The 21425-nt window shown below is 39.5% G+C and overlaps 1 protein-coding gene across 1 annotated transcript in view; it reads right to left on the minus strand.

The window, feature by feature from the left end:
* The window catches only part of LOC124615925 (cytochrome P450 6k1-like), a 111002-nt gene that overhangs the window by 13281 nt on the left and 76296 nt on the right, over nucleotides 1-21425 (minus strand). The window contains exons 6-7 of the mRNA XM_047144109.1: nucleotides 7017-7238; nucleotides 3598-3849 (exon numbers count right to left, since the gene is read on the minus strand). Coding sequence (XP_047000065.1) covers nucleotides 3598-3849; nucleotides 7017-7238 — 474 coding nt within the window. The remainder of the gene's footprint in view (nucleotides 1-3597; nucleotides 3850-7016; nucleotides 7239-21425) is intronic.

Consider the following 21425-nt stretch of genomic DNA (forward strand, 5'->3'; position numbering starts at 1 on the left):
TTGACATGTCGGATTGGACCATTTCCTTGAGTGTTTCTTTAATGTCTTAACAGTCTTCCCTGACTTGAAACGGAAATTTATGTTAGCTGGCAATAGCTTCGTGGAGTAATGATGTAGGTCATAAAGATGAAGGTAGGCACATCCATATTGATGATGATGATGATTACTGTCCGATAATAGATGTTCTAATACTTTTGCTCAGATAATGCAAATGCTCCGAAAGTTATTGAAAAGTGCATGGCACAGTGTGATCCGTACCAACATAATCCATTTTCATTCATATTCTTTTCACGTATTCAGCGAGGGAAAGCTGGCTATATATATGTCACTGTTACATTCCCTAAACTCTGTTATCTTATTCTAAAGATCCATACGCGATATACAGGGTGTTACAAAAAGGTACGGCCAAACTTTCAGGAAACATTCCTCACACACAAAGAAAGAAAATATGTTATGTGGACTGTGTCCGGAAACGCTTACTTTCCATGTTAGAGCTCATTTTATTACTTCTGTTCAAATCACATTAATCATGGAATGGAAACACACAGCAACAGGACGTACCAGCGTGACTTCAGCACTTTGTTACAGGAAATGTTCAAAATATCCTCCGTTAGCGAGGATACATGCATCCACCCGCCGTCGCATGGAATCCCTGATGCGCTGATTCAGCCCTGGAGAATGGCGTATTGTATCACAGCCGTCCACAATACGAGCACGAAGAGTCTCTACATTTGGTACCGGGGTTGTGTAGACAAGAGCTTTCAAATGCCCCCATAAATGAAAGTCAAGAGGGTTGAGGTCAGGAGAGCGTGGAGGCGTTCGATACAGTTCCGCACTGTCGCCTGATAAACAAAGTAAGAGCCTACGGAATATCAGACCAGCTGTGTGGCTGGATTGAAGAGTTTTTAGCAAACAGAACACAGCATGTTGTTATCAATGGAGAGACGTCTACAGACGTTAAAGTAACCTCTGGCGTGCCACAGGGGAGTGTTATGGGAGCATTGCTTTTCACAATATATATAAATGACCTAGTAGATAGTGTCGGAAGTTCCATGCGGCTTTTCGCGGATGATGCTGTAGTATACAGAGAAGTTGCGGCATTAGAAAATTGTAGCGAAATGCAGGAAGATCTGCAGCGGATAGGAACTTGGTGCAGGGAGTGGCAACTGTCCCTTAACATAGAGAAATGTAATGTATTGCGAATACATAGAAAGAAGGATCCTTTATTGTATGATTATATGATAGCGGAACAAACACTGGTAGCAGTTACTTCTGTAAAATATCTGGGAGTATGCGTGCGGAACGATTTGAAGTGGAATGATCATATAAAATTAATTGTTGGTAAGGCGGGTACCAGGTTGAGATTCATTGGGAGAGTCCTTAGAAAATGTAGTCCATCAACAAAGGAGGTGGCTTACAAAACACTCATTCGACCTATACATGAGTATTGCTCATCAGTGTGGGATCCGTACCAGGTCGGGTTGACAGAGGAGATAGAGAAGATCCAAAGAAGAGCGGCGCGTTTCGTCACAGGGTTATTTGGTAAGCGTGATAGCGTTACGGAGATGTTTAATAAACTCAAGTGGTAGACTCTGCAAGAGAGGCGCTCTGCATCGCGGTGTAGCTTGCTCGCCAGGTTTCGAGAGGGTGCGTTTCTGGATGAGGTATCGAATATATTGCTTCCCCCTACTTATACCTCCCGAGGAGATCACGAATGTAAAATCAGAGAGATTAGAGCGCACACGGAGGCTTTCAGACAGTCGTTCTTCCCGCGAACCACACGCGACTGGAACAGGAAAGGGAGGTAATGACAGTGGCACGTGAAGTGCCCTCCGCCACACACCGTTGGGTGGCTTGCGGAGTATAAATGTAGATGTAGATGTAGATGTACAAACCAAACTTAAGTGCCTGGAAGATTGTTCTTCGAACGGCCTTCAGACTATTTCTCCTCTGTTCGAATCACTAACAGCGCAGTAGGAAAAATGAACACTTAAATCTTTCCGTACAAGCTCTGACTTCTCTTATTATGGTCCGATGATCATTCCTCTCTGTATCGATCTCTGAGAACAAAATATTTTGCATTCAGAGAATAGAGTTGGTGATTAAAATTTCGTGGAAAGATCTTGATTTCCACCCCAACTCGCTTATCACATCCGTGACACTCTCGAGAATTTTGCGACAGTAGGAAATGTGCTGCCCTTATTTGGACTTTTCCATATTCTCTGTCAATGCTATCTGGTAAGGATCCCATACCGCACAGCAATGCTCTAGCAGAGGATGGAAAAGCGTAGTGTAAACAGACTATTTAGTAGATCTGTTGCATCTTCTAAGCGTCCTGCCAATAAAACATTGTCTTCGGTTTGCCTTTCTCAGAACATTATATGTGATCGTTCAAATTTAAGTTGTTCGTAATTGTAATACCTAGGTATTTAACTGAATTGACAGCTTTTAGATTTATATGATTTATCGTGCAACCGAAATTTAACGAATTTCTATTAGTGCTTAGGTGGATGCTCTCATACTTTTAGTTATCCAGAGGCAATTGCCACTTTTCGCATCTTACAGGTATCGTGTCTAAGTCATTTTGCAACGAGTTTTTATCTTCTGATCATTTTACAAGGCTGTAAATGACGGCATCATCTGCAGACAATCGAAGGGGGCTATTCAGATTGTCTCCTAATCGTGTATATAGATTAGAAACTGCAGAGTGACTATGAAACTTTCTTGGAGGTTGCCAAATATCGCTTCTATTTTACCTTCCGTCTAATACTATGTACTTTCTGACAGGAAACCACAAATGTAGTTGCACAACTGAGACTATAGTCCACAGGCACGCAATTTGATTAGAATTCTTTTGTGAGGAACGGTGCTAAAAGCCTTTTGGGGATCTAGAAATATGGAATCAATCTGAGATCCCTAAATCTTCCATTCACCTTCGGCAACACTGATTTTGCGTGATGGTGCCATTTCATGTTGCTTCTTAGTGGTACGCAGTAACCATAGCATGCCATTAAAAAAAATTACTGCCATCCAAATGTTTTTCAAGAGGTTCTAAAATAAGGATATATGGATCTATAATCAGATCGGTATTAATATATTGGGCACAAATATGGAGAACAGATGAGTACACAGAGAGAAAGACAAAGTTTTTTGAAACGAAAATTCTGAGGAAAATATTTGGACCAATATGTGAGGGAAGAGGATGTTGAAGAAAAAATAACAGGGGGATATATAAAGAACCAGATGTTGTTGCAGAAGGCAAGACAAGGAGGCTGAGAATGGGCAGCCATATCTATAGAGGAGATGAGGAGTCGAGATTGAGGGGAGTGTCAGAGAAAAAACCCAAAGAACGAAGACATTCAGGAAGGTCGAAAAATAAAATGGAGAGACATGGTGGCCAACGATCGTCAGATATTTGCTGCAGGGAAAAAAGACGCCAATAACAGGAGAAGCGTACTTGACGAGGCCAAACACCGACGGCTATTTACTGTAACCGAAAAATGCAACTACATTTTAGAACTCACAATTTGAGGACTTTATTGTTCTTCACATCGAGACACAAATTGGAACTGAAAGATATGACGCGAGATTACTCACCTATACAGATGCGGGGGCCCTCCCCGAACGGCAGGTAAACATAGGGGTGCCTCTTGGCTTTCTCCTCCTCCGAGAACCTCTCAGGGTCGAAGCGCTCTGGATCCGGGAAGTACTTGGGGTCGTGCTGGAGGCCCAGGACGGAAATGGCGACAGCCGTTCCTTTCTCCAGGACGAGTTCGCTGTCAGGAATCCTGTACTCTTTGTTACACTCCCTGTTCAGGATGGGCAGGGGTGGGTACTTCCGCAGTGTCTCTAAAAGAATTACACAATCGATGGATTAAGGATATGCTGTGTAATCTACCAGACTAGTTTACAATACAATTCTTTAGAATGCTGAAGAATTTGAGCCGTAATTCACAGGAATGATAATGTTTGTAACCCCTTTTAATAACTTCGTCATTCTTAATTCCCATGTAACACGAGTGTACAAATGTTGTTATACTTAAAAAGCATACTGTTGAACGTAATTTTATTATTTTGTGTATAATTGCTTTGAAGAATAATCTGAAGATAATGTGATAACTTGAAATTAACTTAAAGAATGTACGAAATATTTACCAAGTAACGAAATAAACCTCGGGTGAACAGCCTGGTATGAGTGTGCATAGGCCACAATATTTCGGAAATTGACCACGTTGCCATCATCAGGTGCCGCAGGTCAGTACGTCAGCGCACCTGATGATGGCAACGTGGTCAATTGCCGAAATATTGTGGCCTATGCACACTCATACCAGGCTGTTCACCCGAGATTTATTTCGTCATAAAATACGCCTGGAGAAATTGAAGAATCACTTTACCAAGTATCTAACTGATATAAATTTTTCAACATTTGTACGAGAACGTGCTAGAAATTTAGCATCAAAATTGAAAAAAAAAATGAAAAAGTATTTATCTTCGGAGACTAATTATGTGCACAAACAAATGTTATTAATTTTCATTTTGAGAATGTACGAGGGGCGTTCAATAAGTAATTCAACACTCTTTTTCCTCGGCCAATTTCGGCTGAAAAATGCGGAATCTGTTTTGGGACTTCGTGGTATATTCCGCCCTCAGCCCTTACAGGTTCATGAAGTTCAGACATGTGATGGCGCTTTACGTAGCTTTCAGAATGGCGTCTGTAACACGGACGTGCATTCCAAGCAGAGAGCTCATTGAGTTTCTGTTGGTGGAAAACCAGAGCATCGCAGTTATTCATAGTAGCTTGCAGGATGTCTAGGGAGACCTGGTAGTGAGTCGCTGGGCGAGGTGTCTGTCACCGTAGCAACGAGGTCGGACGGACCTGTCCTATCTTCTGCGTGCCGGCCGGCCGCGCACTGTGACACTTGCAGTAGTGGAACGTGCGGACACTCTCATTCGAGTGATCGACGGATCACAATCAAACACCTCGCTCCTCAGCTGGACATCTCTATTGATAGTGCTGACACACGCCTACCAGTTGGGGTACTCAAAGGTTTGTGCACTCAGGGCTCCTCGCCACCTAACGGAGGACCAAACGAGCAACGAAGGACCACCTGTGCGGAACTGAATGCGCGTTACGAGGCTGATCGTGACAATTTTTTGTTGAACATTGTCAGAGACGGTGAAATATGGGCTTATCAATTCAAAATGGAATCAAAACGGCAATCCATGTAGTGGTGTCGCACCATCCCTCCTCTGAAGAAAAAGTTCAAAGCCGTATCCTCAGCTGATAACGACAAGGCGATGGTCTTCTGGGACTCTGAAGGGTTATTCTGTCTGATGTTCTCCCTTTTCGTGTAACAATCAACTTGAAAGTGTATTGTGCTTGCCTCAGGAAATTGAAGAAACGACTTATGTTCGTGCCAAAAAGAAAAAAAAAAATGCAAACGAACTTCTCCTTCTCCATGACTACGCGAGGAGTCACAGAAGTCAGCGCACCAGAGAGGAGCTCACAAAACTTCACTGGACTTTTCTTCCTCAAGCACCCTACAGCCCGGATCTCACACCTTCTGAATTCCTTTTATTTGGTCCAAAGAAGGATACACTCCACTGGAAGCAGTTCGTGGATGATGGGGATGTTATTGATAGAGCAAGACGTTGGCTCCGACGTCGACCAGCTGATTGGTACCATGGGGGCATAAACGCCCTGCCAGTCAGGTGGCGTAAGGCCGTCGCATTGAACGGAGATTCTATTGAAAAATAGGTTTTTGTAGTCAGAAGAGTGGGAAATAATATAGGATATTGGAATCCTGAATAAAACCGAACCACTTTCAGAAAAAAATGTGTTGCCTTACTTATTGAGTGTCTCTCGTATTTGTATCAAAACTGTGGTAAACATGTTACTATACTCTGTAAAATCTTATCTCTGCACTCGAACTTTTGTAGACATTTTAATTTTGAACACATTCCAGTAATACTTTGAAATATTTCAATCGTTTTAACTCATTTATAGGCCAGCGGCGGGGGCGCAAAGTGATTTATTTGAGAGTTCTGGAGAGCTATAAACTGTATATGCACTCATCTCATTTCAAAATCCATTTTGAGTTTAGTAAATATGAAGCGATGTTATAATCTCGTACTCTTCGAAGTAATAAACAGAAAAGATGGCGCAAAAAGTTGTCTGATAATTATCTTACACATAAAATTCCAGGAAATATTTAAGCTACACTTCCACAGACAAGAATATTTTCAAAATTTATTTCATTGTACGTTACCACTCACTGTTATTTCTACACTGTGGTACATTGGCATTATGTTCCAATTGAATCACTTACTGTTTTTAAAGCCGATTTATGTGAATGATAACGATTATTAAGAAATATCGGACGATTACATTACAACAGCAAAATATAAAGGGCATGGAAGGTAGTTGTTTAAAGAAGAGAAACGGAACAAGATTTCGTAAATGATGAAGGTGAGGGAAAAATGTCCGACGTTGTAGTATGACATCCAATATAATTTATATGAACGAAAGTGAAGCATATTTAGTTAATTTGAAGCGTGATATTATGTACTGCAACAAGTTAACGCAGTGGCTTCGAATTCGAGAGGACGGCTGTTGAAATCCCTGTCCGACCATCTAGATTTAAATTTTTTTGGCTTCCCAAAGGGAAAGGACGGAATGACTCGTTTTAGAACAACGCAGCCGATATCCTATCCATCATCCCCGAACCCGATCCTGTATTCCGTCTCTAATGATCTCTTCATCAAACTGACGCTAACTCCAATCTTCTTTCTCATTTTTCGAAGGAAATACCGAATAAGGCCTAAAAGCCGGTGGACGCCAGCTGACATGACCAGTACACCGAGTATCTCCAACACGTCGACAACAAAACGCTGCTGTCAACGACGCTGGCTTCGTAACAGTGCTAGAAAACCGTCTTATCATACAGAGTAAGGCATTTAATAAGTGTCCTGGCTATAGGGAGTCTGGATTCATAGTGAAGGTTAAATTGACTTACCGCACACAACTTTGTCGAGGTAGGACATTTTTGAAATGGAGTCGTAGGTGATGTCCGTTCCATATTCTTTGAACACCGAGTCAATCTCCTCTTGCAGCTTGGTCTGCAACGAAGGATTGAGAGCCAGTTCGTGCAAGGCGAAGCTCATTGTCGTCGAAGAGGTTTCAAAGCCGGCTGCGAAGAAGACGAATGCCTGGGCAGCCAGCTCGTTGAGAGTCAGCTCTGCAGAAAAGTGAATACGGCTAAGAAAACAATTTAAATCTACTTCTGCATCTATATTCCGCAATGCACCTTACGCTATGTGACGGAGGGTGAATGTCGCACCACTATCATGTTCTCCCTTCTCTGCTCCACTTGTGAACGACCCGTGAGAATAACGAGAGTGTACAAACTAGTTTCTCTGATTTTTTAGTCCTGATATGTAGAGGGACATACATGAGTGGAAGTAACAAATTGCCCGCCACTTTTTCGAAACACATTCTGCAAGTTTCCTCTCCGTGATATAAAACGCCTCTCTTGTAGTTACTGCCAATGAAGTTTTCTGAGGATCTTCGTATCGCTGTCGGGCTTATTAAACCACCCCGTGACGAAATGTGTCACTCTTCTTTGGAGCTTCACTATCTCTTTTGTTAATCTTATTTACAAGGGAACTTTCCCAAATGTCAACAAACGTTTTTGATGGAACTTGGCGGGCATATGGAAGAAGTAAAATAATCCAATACTTTTTTTTTGTTTGTGTCCCATTACACTTTTATTGGGTAAAACATGCCCCAACAGGTAATTTGACGTATTAGGTTTGGAGAGAATATCTTCGAAACGATTATATATAAAAGTGTTTCCCATACGGAAGCTGATACGTAATTCATGTTCTTGAAAACTGTATAAACGAATTTCACAATAATTTGAAATTTTGTAAAATACTCCACCACCACTAATTAATTTTGAAAAATGAAAATTTTTGCAATATAAATGGAAGCTACATACATCCATGTGCAATAAAGCTAGTCTCTGAAACACCATTTTTGTAAAATACGCTCTTCACAATGTGCTGTCAGCGTACTTTCGACATACTAATTAAAATATCTAAACGCTCACTGTTAGTCTGATTTTTAATTTACTTGTGTTTATCTGAAAGGGAAGCAGTGGTTGGGAAGGGAGTGAGACAGGGTTGTAGCCTATCCCCGATGTTATTCAATCTGTATATTGAGCAAGCAATAAAGGAAACAAAAGAAAAGTTCGGAGTAGGTATTAAAATGCACGGAGAAGAAATAAAAACTTTGAGGTTCGCCGATGACATTGTAATTCTGTCAGAGACAGCAAAAGACTTGGAAGAGCAGCTGAACGGAATGGACAGTGTCTTGAAAGGAGGGTATAAGATGAACATCAACAAAAGCAAAACGAGGATAATGGAATATAGACGAATTAAATCGGGTGATGCTGCGGGAATTAGATTAGGAAATGAGACACTTAAAGTAGTAAAGAGTTTTGCTATTTGGTGAGCAAAATAACTGATGATGGTCGAAGTAGAGAGGATATAAAATGTAGAATGGCAATGGCAAGGAAAGCGTTTCTGAAGAAGAAAAATTTTTTAACATCGAATATAGATTTAAATGTCAGGAAGTTGTTTCTGAAAGTATTTGTATGGAGTGTAGCCATATATGGAAGTGAAACGTGGACAATAAATAGTTTAGCCAAGAAGAGAATAGAAGCTTTCGAAATGTGGTACTACAGAAGAATGCTGAAGATTAGATGGGAAGATCACATAACTAATGATGAGTCATTGAATAGAATTGGGTAGAAGATGAGTATGTGGCACAACTTGACTAGAAGAAGGGATCGGTTGGTAGGACATGTTCTGAGACAGCGAGGGATCACCAATTTAGTATTGGAGGGTACAAATCGTAGAGGGAGACCAAAAGATAAATACACTAAGCAGGTTCAGAAGGATGTAGGCTGCAGTAGGTACTGGGAGATGAAGAAGCTTGCACAGGATAGAGTAGCATGGAGAGCTGTATCAAACCAGTCTCAGGACTGAAGACCACAACAACAACATATTTATTTTATGTTTCACACTGTTGTTTTACATTTTACATTGATTTTCTTCTTCTTGTTTCTAAGTTTACCGTTTCACTTAAGGATACAGGATTCTTTTGTGGCTCAATATTATGAAAAAATCAACACACATTTCCTTCAGGCACTACATTTAACGTGTATGTTTTTCAGATTTTTATGTTTATATCAGGTAATGCAGCACACTTTCTAAACAAATTAGAAGCATTCTGAATATTTTTGAACCTGCTTAGGGTTATTAAAATAATTACCAAGAAATTGATGCATTTTTTTCCAAAATGCTTCCTCAAATTGCGGTAGCATTTAATCCAACGCTATACATTTGAAAGAGACCAAATTTTTATCAGATATATATGACATGATGGCTGAGTTACTAGACCTATTTAATTCCACCTATTACGTATATTACAAGGATAAAAAGTATCACATCTTACATTTTAATTTTTATAACTTTTTCCTAGTAAAAATTTTATTTTTCCTATAATTTAGTTGATTCTACAATAAAGCTTAGGTCTACTACATAAGTATGGACTATTGCAAGTTACAGAAAAACATTAGAGCAAAGCTTTATAAACTTTAGGAAATATTTATACCTCAATTCTGAAAAATACAACTTGTCGCAAATTGCGAATGAAGATATGAGTCCTATTAGACTGTGCCTCAGTACATTGGTGAAGCATAGTTTTCATCCTGCAGCATTTCTTTATCTTCAAGCTTGCTCTTGGCATTCCTTTTAGCACTTCTTGCTTCTCTGGTAATTTGAATGCACCTGTTGTCTGTCACACACAAGCAATTGAACTTCCATATTAGAGCCACATTTTATGCCTAAATTTCTCAGGACTTCCAACCTTCCTATCACTCCATCATTGAAACATATCACTGCGTCTAGAACACCAACATTTAATCTATTTATTCCTACAAAAACATTCCTCGGTCATCTTTCCCATATGCAATGGTTGAAACTTTTATTTGTATTCTGCATACCCCCATGAAAACAGGGTCACTCAGGTCTCTAAAAAGTAGTTTTATTTCATTCATAACAGGCTCAGGAAGAGAATGCTTGTGATGGTGTGTTTGACCACTTTCTGTTGCGTTTTGGTCACCACACCAAGAATCTGCTCCTTTAGAGCAAAGATCGTGAACAGGGTGGTCATCTGCGGACAACTTACGAAAGTAGTTGGCCCATACAGCTTTTGTCATAGCTGTAACATCATTCAGCGGTGCAGTTTGTCTAATCGCCAGTCCATAATAACTCTGAAGAAGGTCTATTTCAGTTTCTGTCAATCTGCCTCGGCCAGCCAGATTTTCTATCAGATAGCAACTTTCCTTTCATTTCTCTTCGTAGCTTCGTCAATATAGCAGCCATCCTCTTTTGCTTATGTCCACAACACTTCAGTTTTGTTAGCAAGGTGTCACCATAAACATTGAACTTATTAATTTTATTGAAAAGTTTAGAGTCCCAATAGCCTAGGTACTTCGTATATCTAACTTTATAAACGGGCACCGACCACTGAAATATTTTTAGAGCTCCATCACACTCCATACCTCCACTGTAACCATCATAATTCTTAAAATACTGATGTTCACTATGTCCTTCAGTGTTACCATGGTATGTGTGGCAGTACTTAGATATGCACTCAACATCAACAACTTTTCCATTCTCCAGACAAGAAGCACTTACAACACCATTCAAGGAACGATGTGCTCGACGTCCCATCAAGTGCAACAGCAATGTCCCTGGTTCCACTATATTTACAGTTTCTTCTACTGCACGTTTCATAGATGCTTTAGACATAACCGTCAAGGCACCTAAAAGTATTTTTATGTCCTTCCTGAACCTACTGGGAGGAGGAGGAAGGTCCATCAAATCGCAAAACGTTTAAGCAGCCTTTTTTCCTTTTCCTATTGCACACATTGCATATACTTATTTCAAATTCATATGAGTTATGCACAATGTTCGAAGTCATTTTTGAGGTAGATTTATTGCAGGATCTACAAAGAACAACTGATTTTGGCGCTAAACCCTTCCTGCTACTTTGTTCTTCGGTTATTTCCAGACAGAATACACCATCACCATCACATTGTTTTCATTTCGCCACTTCCTTTATCAAAGAAGATAAGATTCCCACATCAGCAACAATAAATCCACTACAAACAGCGTCACTGTTAACACAAAAATTTGAATCACAAGGAGGCATGCCATGTGGGAGTTTCTTCCCTGAATAACTATACATGGGTTACTTTCAAGAGTGTGGCTTGCTTTGTTTGTGAACTGGTTGCCACGGAATTTCCTTTTATTGAATTTCTTGATGCGTGGCGTAGTTCGTATTTATTGCACACTAAAGGATATGTACTTCCACAAACATATGTAGCACTTGGGCAACAAACATGCAGCGAAACGAAAGTAAATACAAGCAAAGATAATAATTTACAGACACTAGAAACCTGCACTGTTCCCAAAATATACAATGTATCATACATATAATCGGTGGAAACGAAAGTTCACAGTTCTTTTCGAAATAATACCGGCTTCTGTAATAGAAATAAAGGGGGCGCGGCGGCATACATGACTGTAACTTTAAAATTTAATATATGTAGGACATTTTTCATTTGAAACCCTATAATGTATATATCAATGGAATCAAGAAAGCTTATAGAATTTAATAAACTCAAAACATTCAATTTTTCCACCATTTATAAGTACCCTGTATCCTTAAGTGTATTTTGTTAATTTAAAATAATAAGTAACTCATTATTATGATATAAAATCATTACAATAATGATAATTTGTAAATAAATGTTTGAAACATAACGTTTTATTACACCGAGTGCATAAAATTAGCAACTTTTCTCACGCAATATACACGACAAAGAACACAATACAGAACAAAATTTGTCAGGACTTGAAATTGTCTCAAGCAATTTTCTAAATATCCTGATTTGTATCAGGCATATTTCAGTATACTGGTAAGCTATGGAGAAAAGAATTGATCATGTGCTAGTGACTACAGCTTTATTATATTTATAGCGAAATCATTTAACAGAACTAGATCTGGAAATATTCTCACAAGGTGCTTCCAACATCGAAAGCCTTATACGTACCACGACTATACCTGTGCCATCGTGTCCTTTGGTATCACAAGATGAATAAGTGCCTTGTCCTCGGATATGATAGTGAGAATTGTTTCTTTACGCTGACCACCTGCCTTTTCATAGTTTTAAAAGAAACCAAGAATTCGAGAACCTCTTTTTGAAGTCCCAAATGTCCTTGTGACAGCATAGAAATATCATAAACAAATGTCTGAGCAGGTCAAAAGATATTTGAAGGAGGTTTTCTTTCCCAGCAAGGGAGAAAAATCTGTATGATTGTTAGATTCTCAGGGTTGTCAGTGTGAAAGAACAGTATAGACCATCGTACCTCAGGACAAGGAGCTTGTTCAGCTGATGATCGCAAAGGGCTTGACAAGAGATACCGTATACCGTTTTAGATGTTGAAAGAACTGCGTTAGAAGACTTTAAGATCTACTTCTGCTGAATGATTTATATGTCAATCTCCACTTCAGAAACAATATAAATAATCTGCAGTCACATCCTACCAATATACTGAAATAAGCCTGACACAAATCAGGATACTTAGAGGATCACCTTTGAGAATTTGAAATGCTGCTGAATTTTATTTTGTTTTGTGTGCTCTGTTGTGTATATTATGTGAAGAAATATTATTAATTTTATGTGCATGCTGCAAGAAAACGTTATGTTTTAGGCATTACCATTATTGTAATGTTCTGTATCATAACAATGAGTTACTTATTATTTTCAATTAACAAAATACACATATGTGAAAGAATAAATTTAAAAAAAGAAAAGAGGTAAAATGAATGTAAAACGTAAAATCACAATTTCGAACATAAAACAAATATAATTCAAATAAATAACTAGACTAATAATGCATGTTTAGATATTTTAATTAGGTATGTTGAAAATACTGTGACAGTATATTGTGTACTGTGTAGTTTCCATAAAATGTATTTCAGAAACCGGCTCTGGTACACATGAAGCTTAATTACACATGATTGTATGTAGCCTGAAAGCTTCTTTAATTTGTGTCGCAACAAAAGTTTTCATTTTTCAAAATGGTGGTTGGATGTTTTGCAAAATTTGAGATTTTGCAAGTTTTCAGATTACTACAAAACTGTAGTATACAGTTTTCAAGAACATTAATTCCACATGAACTTCTATATGAGAAGCATCTTTTATATATCATCGTTTCGAAGATATTCGTTCCAAATCTAATATGCTAAATTACATTTCGTGGTGTGTTTTACCCCTTAAAAGTGAAATTGCGCACAAAGAAAAAACATACGTACTGGATTATTTCTCTTCTGCATACCTATCAAGTTTCATCAAGAACGTTTTTTGAGAGTTGGGAAAGTTTCCTCGTTTGTGAGGGTCCGAGAATGACAAAAAAATCACAGATATCTATTAAGTAAGTGTTTTGTAATCCATTTCTTTCTTGGATGAGCTATATTTCCTTAACACCCGCCTCTTATATCTCAGCCTGGGACCTGCTCTTCCTATAGTAGTTTTACTTAGCCATTCGACTATGTGACGTTATTGACGGTTATTCCTTGGTATTTTACGGTTGTTACTATTTTCAGTGTGTTTTCACCAGCTGTAAAATCGACCAGTATTGTATGACTTCGCCTAGAAAACAACAATTAATACTTACGTACAACACAGCCGCGTGAAGCCCCGTGTGCGTGTTAAAAATAAGGATAATAATTTTCTTCAGTGTGAGAGAGAAGTTGTTATTTGGTTACTCGCAGCAAGCAGACCAAAGTACTCAACCAAAACGTTGGTTTTACACCGCAGTGCTTTTATGGGCACGGTACTACTGGAGATGGTATGTCGTTGCTTTCCTCTCATCTTTGAGCTGACGTTATCTAGATGTAGCTGGTGTTCTATTTCCGAGTTACTGAAAAATATCTGAACGTTCGATCAGAGGAACTGGAAGCAAACATAAATGCTGCAGGACACGCGCTGTCACAGGTCCTGTGGCTGCGCTGACCATTCTTAAGGGAAAATCACCCGTTGCCAGATTTCAACTCTTAATAAGAATATTTTTCAAATTCATATCCGCATGACACCGCAATATTTTTAAAGCTCTTGGAAGTAAGATATCATTGACTTAAAACTGTGCACATTTCGAACTGTTATGGTTTATTAAACCGCAGTTTATGAGTTTCAAATAAATGAAAGAGTTTCATTTCTGGTTTATTCACTACGTCGTAAACATGGACTCCCTAGTTCCCCATCGTCTGAAGCCGAGAGAACTATGCCGCCTTCGAGCCACTTAAGATTTGTGTCCGGTCGCTGCTAGTATTGCAGAGGAGTACACACGTTCCCCCCCATGAACCATGGACTTGTCGTTGGTGGGGAGGCTTGCGTGCCTCGGAAATATAGATGGCCGTACCGTGGGTGCAACCACAATGGAGGGGTATCTGTTGAGAGGCCAGAAAACGTGTAGTTCCTGAAAAGGGGCAGCAGTCTTTTCAGTAGTTGCAGGGGCAACAGTCTGGATGACTGACTGATCTGGCCTTCTAACACTAACCAAAACGGCCTTGCTGTGCTGGTACTGCGAACGGCTGAAAGCAAGGGGAAACTAAAGCCGTAATTTTTCCCGAGGGCATGCAGCTTTACTGTATGGTTAAATGATGATGGCATCCTCTTGGGTAAAATATTCCGGAGGTAAAATAGTCCCCCATTCGGATCTCCGGGCGGGGACTACTCAAGAGGATGTCGTTATCAGGAGAAAGAAAACTGGCGTTCTACGGATCGGAGCGGGGAATGTCAGAGCCCTTAATCGGGCAGGTAGGTTAGAAAATTTAAAAAGGGAAATGGATAGGTTAAAGTTAGGTATAGTGGGAATTAGAGAAGTTCGGTGGCAGGAGGAAAAAGACTTTTGGTCAGGTGAATACAGGGTTATAAATACAAATCAAACAGGAGTAATGCAGGAGTAGGTTGAATAATGAATAAAAAAATAGGAGTGCGGGTAAGCTACTACAAACAGCATAGTGAACGCATTATTGTGGCCAAGATAGACACGAAGCCCACGTCTACTACAGTAGTACAAGTTTATATGCCAACTAGCTCTGCAGATGATGAAGAAATCGATGAAATGTATGATGAGATAAAAGAAGTTATTCAGGTAGTGAAGGGAGACGAAAATTTAATAGTCATGGGTGACTGGAATTCGAGAGTAGGAAAAGGTAGAGAAGGAAACATAGTAGGTGAATATGGATTGGGGCTAAGAAATGAAATAGGAAGCCACATGGTAGAATTTTGCGCAGAGCACAACTTAATCATAGCTAACACTTGGTTAAAGAATCATGAAAGAAGGTTGTATACATGAAAGAACCCTGGGGATACTAAAAGGTATCAGACAGATTAAATAATGGTAAGACAGAGATTTAGGAACCAGGTTTTAAATTGCAAGACATTTCCAGGGGCAGATGTGGATTCTGACCACAATCTATTGGTTATGAACTGTAGATTAAAACTGAAGAAACTGCAAAAAGGTGGGAATTTAAGGAGATGGATAAACTGACTAAATCAGTGGTTGTACAGATTTTCAGGCAGAGCATAAGGGAACAATTCACAGGAATGGGGGAAAGAAATACAGTAGAAGAAGAATGGGTAGCTCTGAGGCATGAAGTAGTGAAGGCAGCAGAGGGTCAAGTAGGTAAAAAGACGAGGGCTAGTAGAAATCCTAGGGTAACAGAAGAAATATGGAATTTAATTAATGAAAGGAGAAAATATAAAAATGCAGTAAATGAAGCAGGAAAAAAGGAATACAAACGTCTCAAAAATGAGATCAACAGGAAGTGCAAAATAGCTAAGCAGGGATGGCTAGAGGACAAATGTAAGGGTGTAGAGGCTTATCTCACTAGGGTAAGATAGATACTGCCTACAGGAAAATTAAAGAGACCTTTGGAAGAAAGAGAACCACTTGTATGAATATCAAGAGCTAAGATGGAAACCCAGTTCTAAGCAAAGAAGGGAAAGCAGAAAGGTGGAAGGAGTATATAGAGAGTCTATACAAGGGCGATGTACTTGAGGACATTATTATGGAAATTGAAGTGAATGTAGATGAAGATGGCTCCGAGCACTATAGGACTCAACATCTTAGGTCATAAGTCCCCTAGAACTTAGAACTACTTAAACCTAACTAACCTAAGGACATCACACACACCCATGCCCGAGGCAGGATTCGAACCTGCGACCGTGATGAAGATGAAATGGGAGATACGATACTGCGTGAAGAGTTTGACAGAGCACTGAAAGATCTGAGTCGAAACAAGGCCCTGGGAGTAGACGACATTCCATCAGAATTACTGACGGCCTTGGGAGAACCATCCTGACAAAACTATACAATCTGGTGAGCAAGATGTATGAGACAGACGGAATACCCTCAGACTTCAAGAAGAATATAGTAATTCCTATCACAAAGATAGCAGGTGTTGACAGATGTGAAAATTACCGAACTATCAGTTTAATAAGTTGCAGCTGCAAAATACTATCACGAATTCTTTACAGACGAATGGAATAACTGGTAGAAGCCGACCTCGGGGAAGATCAATTTGAATTTCGTAGAAACATTTGAACACGTGAGGTAATACTGACCTTAAGACGTATCTTAGAAGAAAGACTAAGGAAAGACAAACCTGCCGGCCGCGGTGGTCTAGCGGTTCTAGGCGCTCAGTCCGGAGCCGCGCGACTGCTACGGTCGCAGGTTCGAATCCTGCCTCGGGCATGGACGTGTGTTTGACAATGTTGACTGGAATACTCTCTTTCAAATTCTAAAGGTGGCAGGGGTAAAATGCAGGGAGCGAAAGGCTATTTACAATTTGTACAGAAACCAGATGGCAGTTATAAGGGTCGAGGGGCATGAAAGGGAAGCAGTGGTTGGGGAGGGAGTGAGACAGGGTTGTAGCCTCTCCCCGATGTTATTCAATCTGTATATTGAACATGCAGTAAAGGAAACAAAAGAAAAATTCGAAGTAGGTCTTAAAACCCATGGAGAAGAAATAAAAGCTTTGAGGTTCGCCGATGACATTGTAATTCTGTCAGAGACAGTAAAAGGACTTGGAAGAGCAGTTGAACGGAATGGACAGTGTCTTGAAAGGAGGATACAAGATGAACATCAACAAAAGCAAAACGAGGATAATGGAATGTAGTCGAATTAAATCGGGTGATGCTGAGGGACGTAGATTGGGAAATGAGACACTTAAAGTAGTAAAGGATTTTTGCTATTTGGGGAGCAAAATAGCTGATGATGGTCGAAGTAGAGAAGATATAAAATGTAAACTGGCGATGACAAGGAAAGCGTTTCTGAAGAAGAGAAATTTGATAAATCGAGTATAGATTTAAGTGTCAGAAAGTCGTTTCTGAAAGTATTTGTGTGGAGTGTAATCATGTGTGGAAGTGAAACATGGACGATAAATAGTTTGGACAAGAAGAGAATAGAAGCTTTCGAAATGTGGTGCTACAGAAAAATGCTGAAGATTAGATGGGTAGATCACATAACTAATGAGAGGTATTGAATAGTATTGGGGAGAAGAGGAGTTTGTGGCACAACTTGACAAGGAGAAGGGACGGGTTGTTAGGACATGTTCAGAGGCATCATGGGACCACTAATTTAGCATTGGAGTGCAGCGTGGAGGATAAAAATCGTAGAGGGAGACCAAGAGATGAATACACTAAGCAGATTCAGAAGGATGTAGGCTGCAGTAATTACTGGGAGATGAAGAAGCTTGCACAGGACAGGGTAGCATGGAAAGCTGCATTAAACCAGTCTCAGAACTGGAGACCGCAACAACATTAACACATGTTCCGCTTTCATCCTGCCCATGCTTGCCTGTTAGTCAAGCAGACCAGCTGCCTCACGCTATCAGCAGAATGGACACGCCAAAGCCAAGCTACGCCCAGCCCATGCAGGCTATAGGAAACATGCCCATCCATCTTCCCGCTGTGTTACGCTGCGCAGCATTTTATTCTCTACGCTTACACTGCAGTGACACGAGTAGAGGTCGGAAGTTGATGAAAAATCTTTTTATACCCTTGTACTATAAAATGGGGCTCAATTACATGTATATTCATTTTGGATCATTGTAGGCCAAAAAATAGTGTATTTCATTTGTCTTTTATTTCGTTTTCGGCGTATTTCGGGCTTATTTATTTATTTCGATATGAACGTTTTTCTCTGCAACTTCACCCTTTTTCTGCCAGTCCAGGGTACTCTAAATTCGGGCAGTCATCCGGTCACCTCCAATACATGTTACCTGTAGTAAGCAGAACCGCCTCTAAAGGAGATATCCTTTGCACCCAAGAACTGAAGATCTCTATTACACTGTAACCTTTGTCTGAAGTAAGGTTTGGGATTCTAATTTCTGTAACCTTAGTATGTTTCAGCCCAAAAATGAGCCCAGTTATACCAATTTTAATTACTTTTTACAGGATGCGCTTTGCGGGTTCACTGAAAAACTCATGCTTCTAAATTTCCGAATGAATTTTGGCAAACATGAATTTAGTTTTTCATTTTATGTTCGTCTAAAAACTACATATCTGAAAGAAGAAGCTCCTTTTTCATACTAAGCTTTCTTTGCACTATATTGCATACCACCAAAATGTGGTTTTTAATGTCCATAGAACCATCTTTTTTCCTATTGCAATCAGTGTTTGCCCTAAATTTAGAAAGCCAGTATACTGCTGAATGGCCTCAAGTCCTTAGGATGAATTCCAACAAACTAGTCAGCCATTAAGTCTTTGTCCTCTTTCAAAATATTTATTGAGTGAGGAGACTGCTGGTCAAATTTAAAACTATGTCTTGACACACTCGACGTTCTCGAATGAGTGTTCGGTAACTTCTTAAACAACTTGTTTCCCGAGACGCCTATCGATTTATTAGAAGTTGCGACATAAACACAATAAAGCTTTTAAGAGCTCTGTTTCGTGATTGGTGTATATTCGTCAATTCTTAATTTCTCATGAGTCTTCTTTAAGTTAAGTTTGTTCAGTTTGTTGCTCCCACCGTTATGATAAAAAAGCTGCAGTGAAACTACCCACGGAAACATATACAGTAATGTTAATATTCGGATACTATGAGATTTTTCCTCTATAAAATCATAACATTATGATAAACAAAATAAAAAAATAATAATCAAGTATTGTAGTAAGATCGATGTCCAGCACATAACAGTATGAACTTTTTATATAACTTTTAACAGTTGTTAAATAATACCGTTTAAATAAAACACTGTTCGATTTTCATGTTACTTTAATATTCGGACAGTTGAAAGTGTAGCACTTGTTTAGATCGTTCACGCCAAGTTATGGACTCTGGGTTAGAAGGTAGCGTTTGTTTATGAGCGCGGTCGACTGTGCAGATGGTACGGTGTCACGCAAAACTAATACCAGTTTTGATATGCTACTTGTGATTTTTCATAACGCAAAAGGTAAATTATATAGACAAAGTTATGACATTCTCAGTATGCGTAAGAGCACTGTGACTTATGTCGTCAAACGATTAAAAAACGAGGACTGTATAATCTTTACACATCAGTAGTGCCAACGAGAGAAGTTGGATTCATGTGACAAGAGGAATCTAATACGCATAGTAAAGAAGGATTCTACATTCAGTACACCCAAATTAGCATGTCGGCCTCTGAACGAGACTGGAAAGAACGTATATCCACAAGCCATTCACAGACCATTGAAATGTAGTGGCTACAATGGAAGAGTGGTTAGTAAGAAGCATTATGTGAATGAACGTCGAAAGGAAATTTAGAATTTTTAGGTTGGAAAGACGAAGAATGGTGTGGCGGAAGAAGAATAAATTTTAAGCTGACTGTAATGCATGGAAATGACAGTGTTCTTGTATGAGGCTGTATATCCACATTTTGACCTGTCTAATTAGTGTTCGTCGACATTATTACGGACAAATATGTCTATCTGAAAATAATAAAAAACAGCATACGCGAAAGTGCTGAAAAAGTGGGAATATCAAACACGTCCAAGTTCTACTAAGACAATGACCAAAGCATAAGGCTCGCATTGTGCAGGAATATTTGGTGTACAGTTCCCCGAAAATCTTACAACCATCACCTCTGTCACCAGACCTCAAACGTATAGAGAATGTTGAGGAGAACTAGAGCGACTTGTTAGAAAAAAAAAACCAAAATCATCCAAAGAAACTTTGGACTGTCGATTAAAAGAAGAATGGGATGATCTATGTACTGACTAATTAAAAAAAATCATTAGCAGTATATCACTGCTTTTGAAAGAAGTGATACAACAGTGTGACTACTCGACAGAATATTGAAACACATATTTTCAGAACAATTTGTCGTGAAGTAATTGGTTCTGAAAAGTGTCCGAATACTAAAGTTGGATTTTTAGTGCGACCTACTGTCAGATGCAGCAGACTGAAAGGGTCCCGCGAAGAACTGCTACAGTATACCACAGAAGCTAGCTGAAGGACATGCGCATTGAGACGAACAGAAATAACACGTTAGTTTACAGACAATAATTACGCGAATGTCACCACGATTTTTGATGGTCCTCTGGTTATTACAAAATGTGGGACATGGTCTTCAATATTGTCTGTGATCACCACGGACAGCAATGCATGCTATGCGACCCAAACGCAAAAGGACTCAGTTAACTCTATCAGACACTGAGGACATGCGTGTCGAAATCATTCCCGAACCCCAAAGCTCAGTACCCTCCTCTTCCTTTTTAACAAAAGCATATGCGACTCCAAATTCTTAAGCCGCAACATACTCCTCAGACACATTCAGAGATAAGTCTTTGGCAAAGTTATTCTTATTTCTAGCACTGATTCCGTTAACTGAGCAGTTGGTTTAAAAAGAAATATGCGGGGTGTTTGTTTTAACTTGATAGAACTAAATATCTCAAAAACGACGCATCGTACGAAAATATGATGTAAGTGAAAAGTTAATATTAGTAAAACGGGCATCTGCCTGTGCTACAACTGGCCACCTCCTAACCACACCTCTACCAGGGTGGGGTCATTTTGTATTTTCAAGTAGGAGCCTCCCATTTTTACTGGCTATTCGGATTCTACACCAAAAAATACGTACTGTTTACTCAAACCATTATTTCCCATTCGTGGTAGACGGTGCTGTAACCGACAATTATCAGGTATACCTGGTTTTGCAACAAAGAAACGACGCATTTGATTGTACATTTCATTTACGATGCAAATATAAACATTTGTGTTCTAGCAGTTGATACTGATGTACAAACGTTACCTGAGTG

The sequence above is a fragment of the Schistocerca americana genome, chromosome 5 (assembly GCF_021461395.2).
Source record: "Schistocerca americana isolate TAMUIC-IGC-003095 chromosome 5, iqSchAmer2.1, whole genome shotgun sequence".
Lineage (NCBI taxonomy): Eukaryota > Metazoa > Arthropoda > Insecta > Orthoptera > Acrididae > Schistocerca > Schistocerca americana.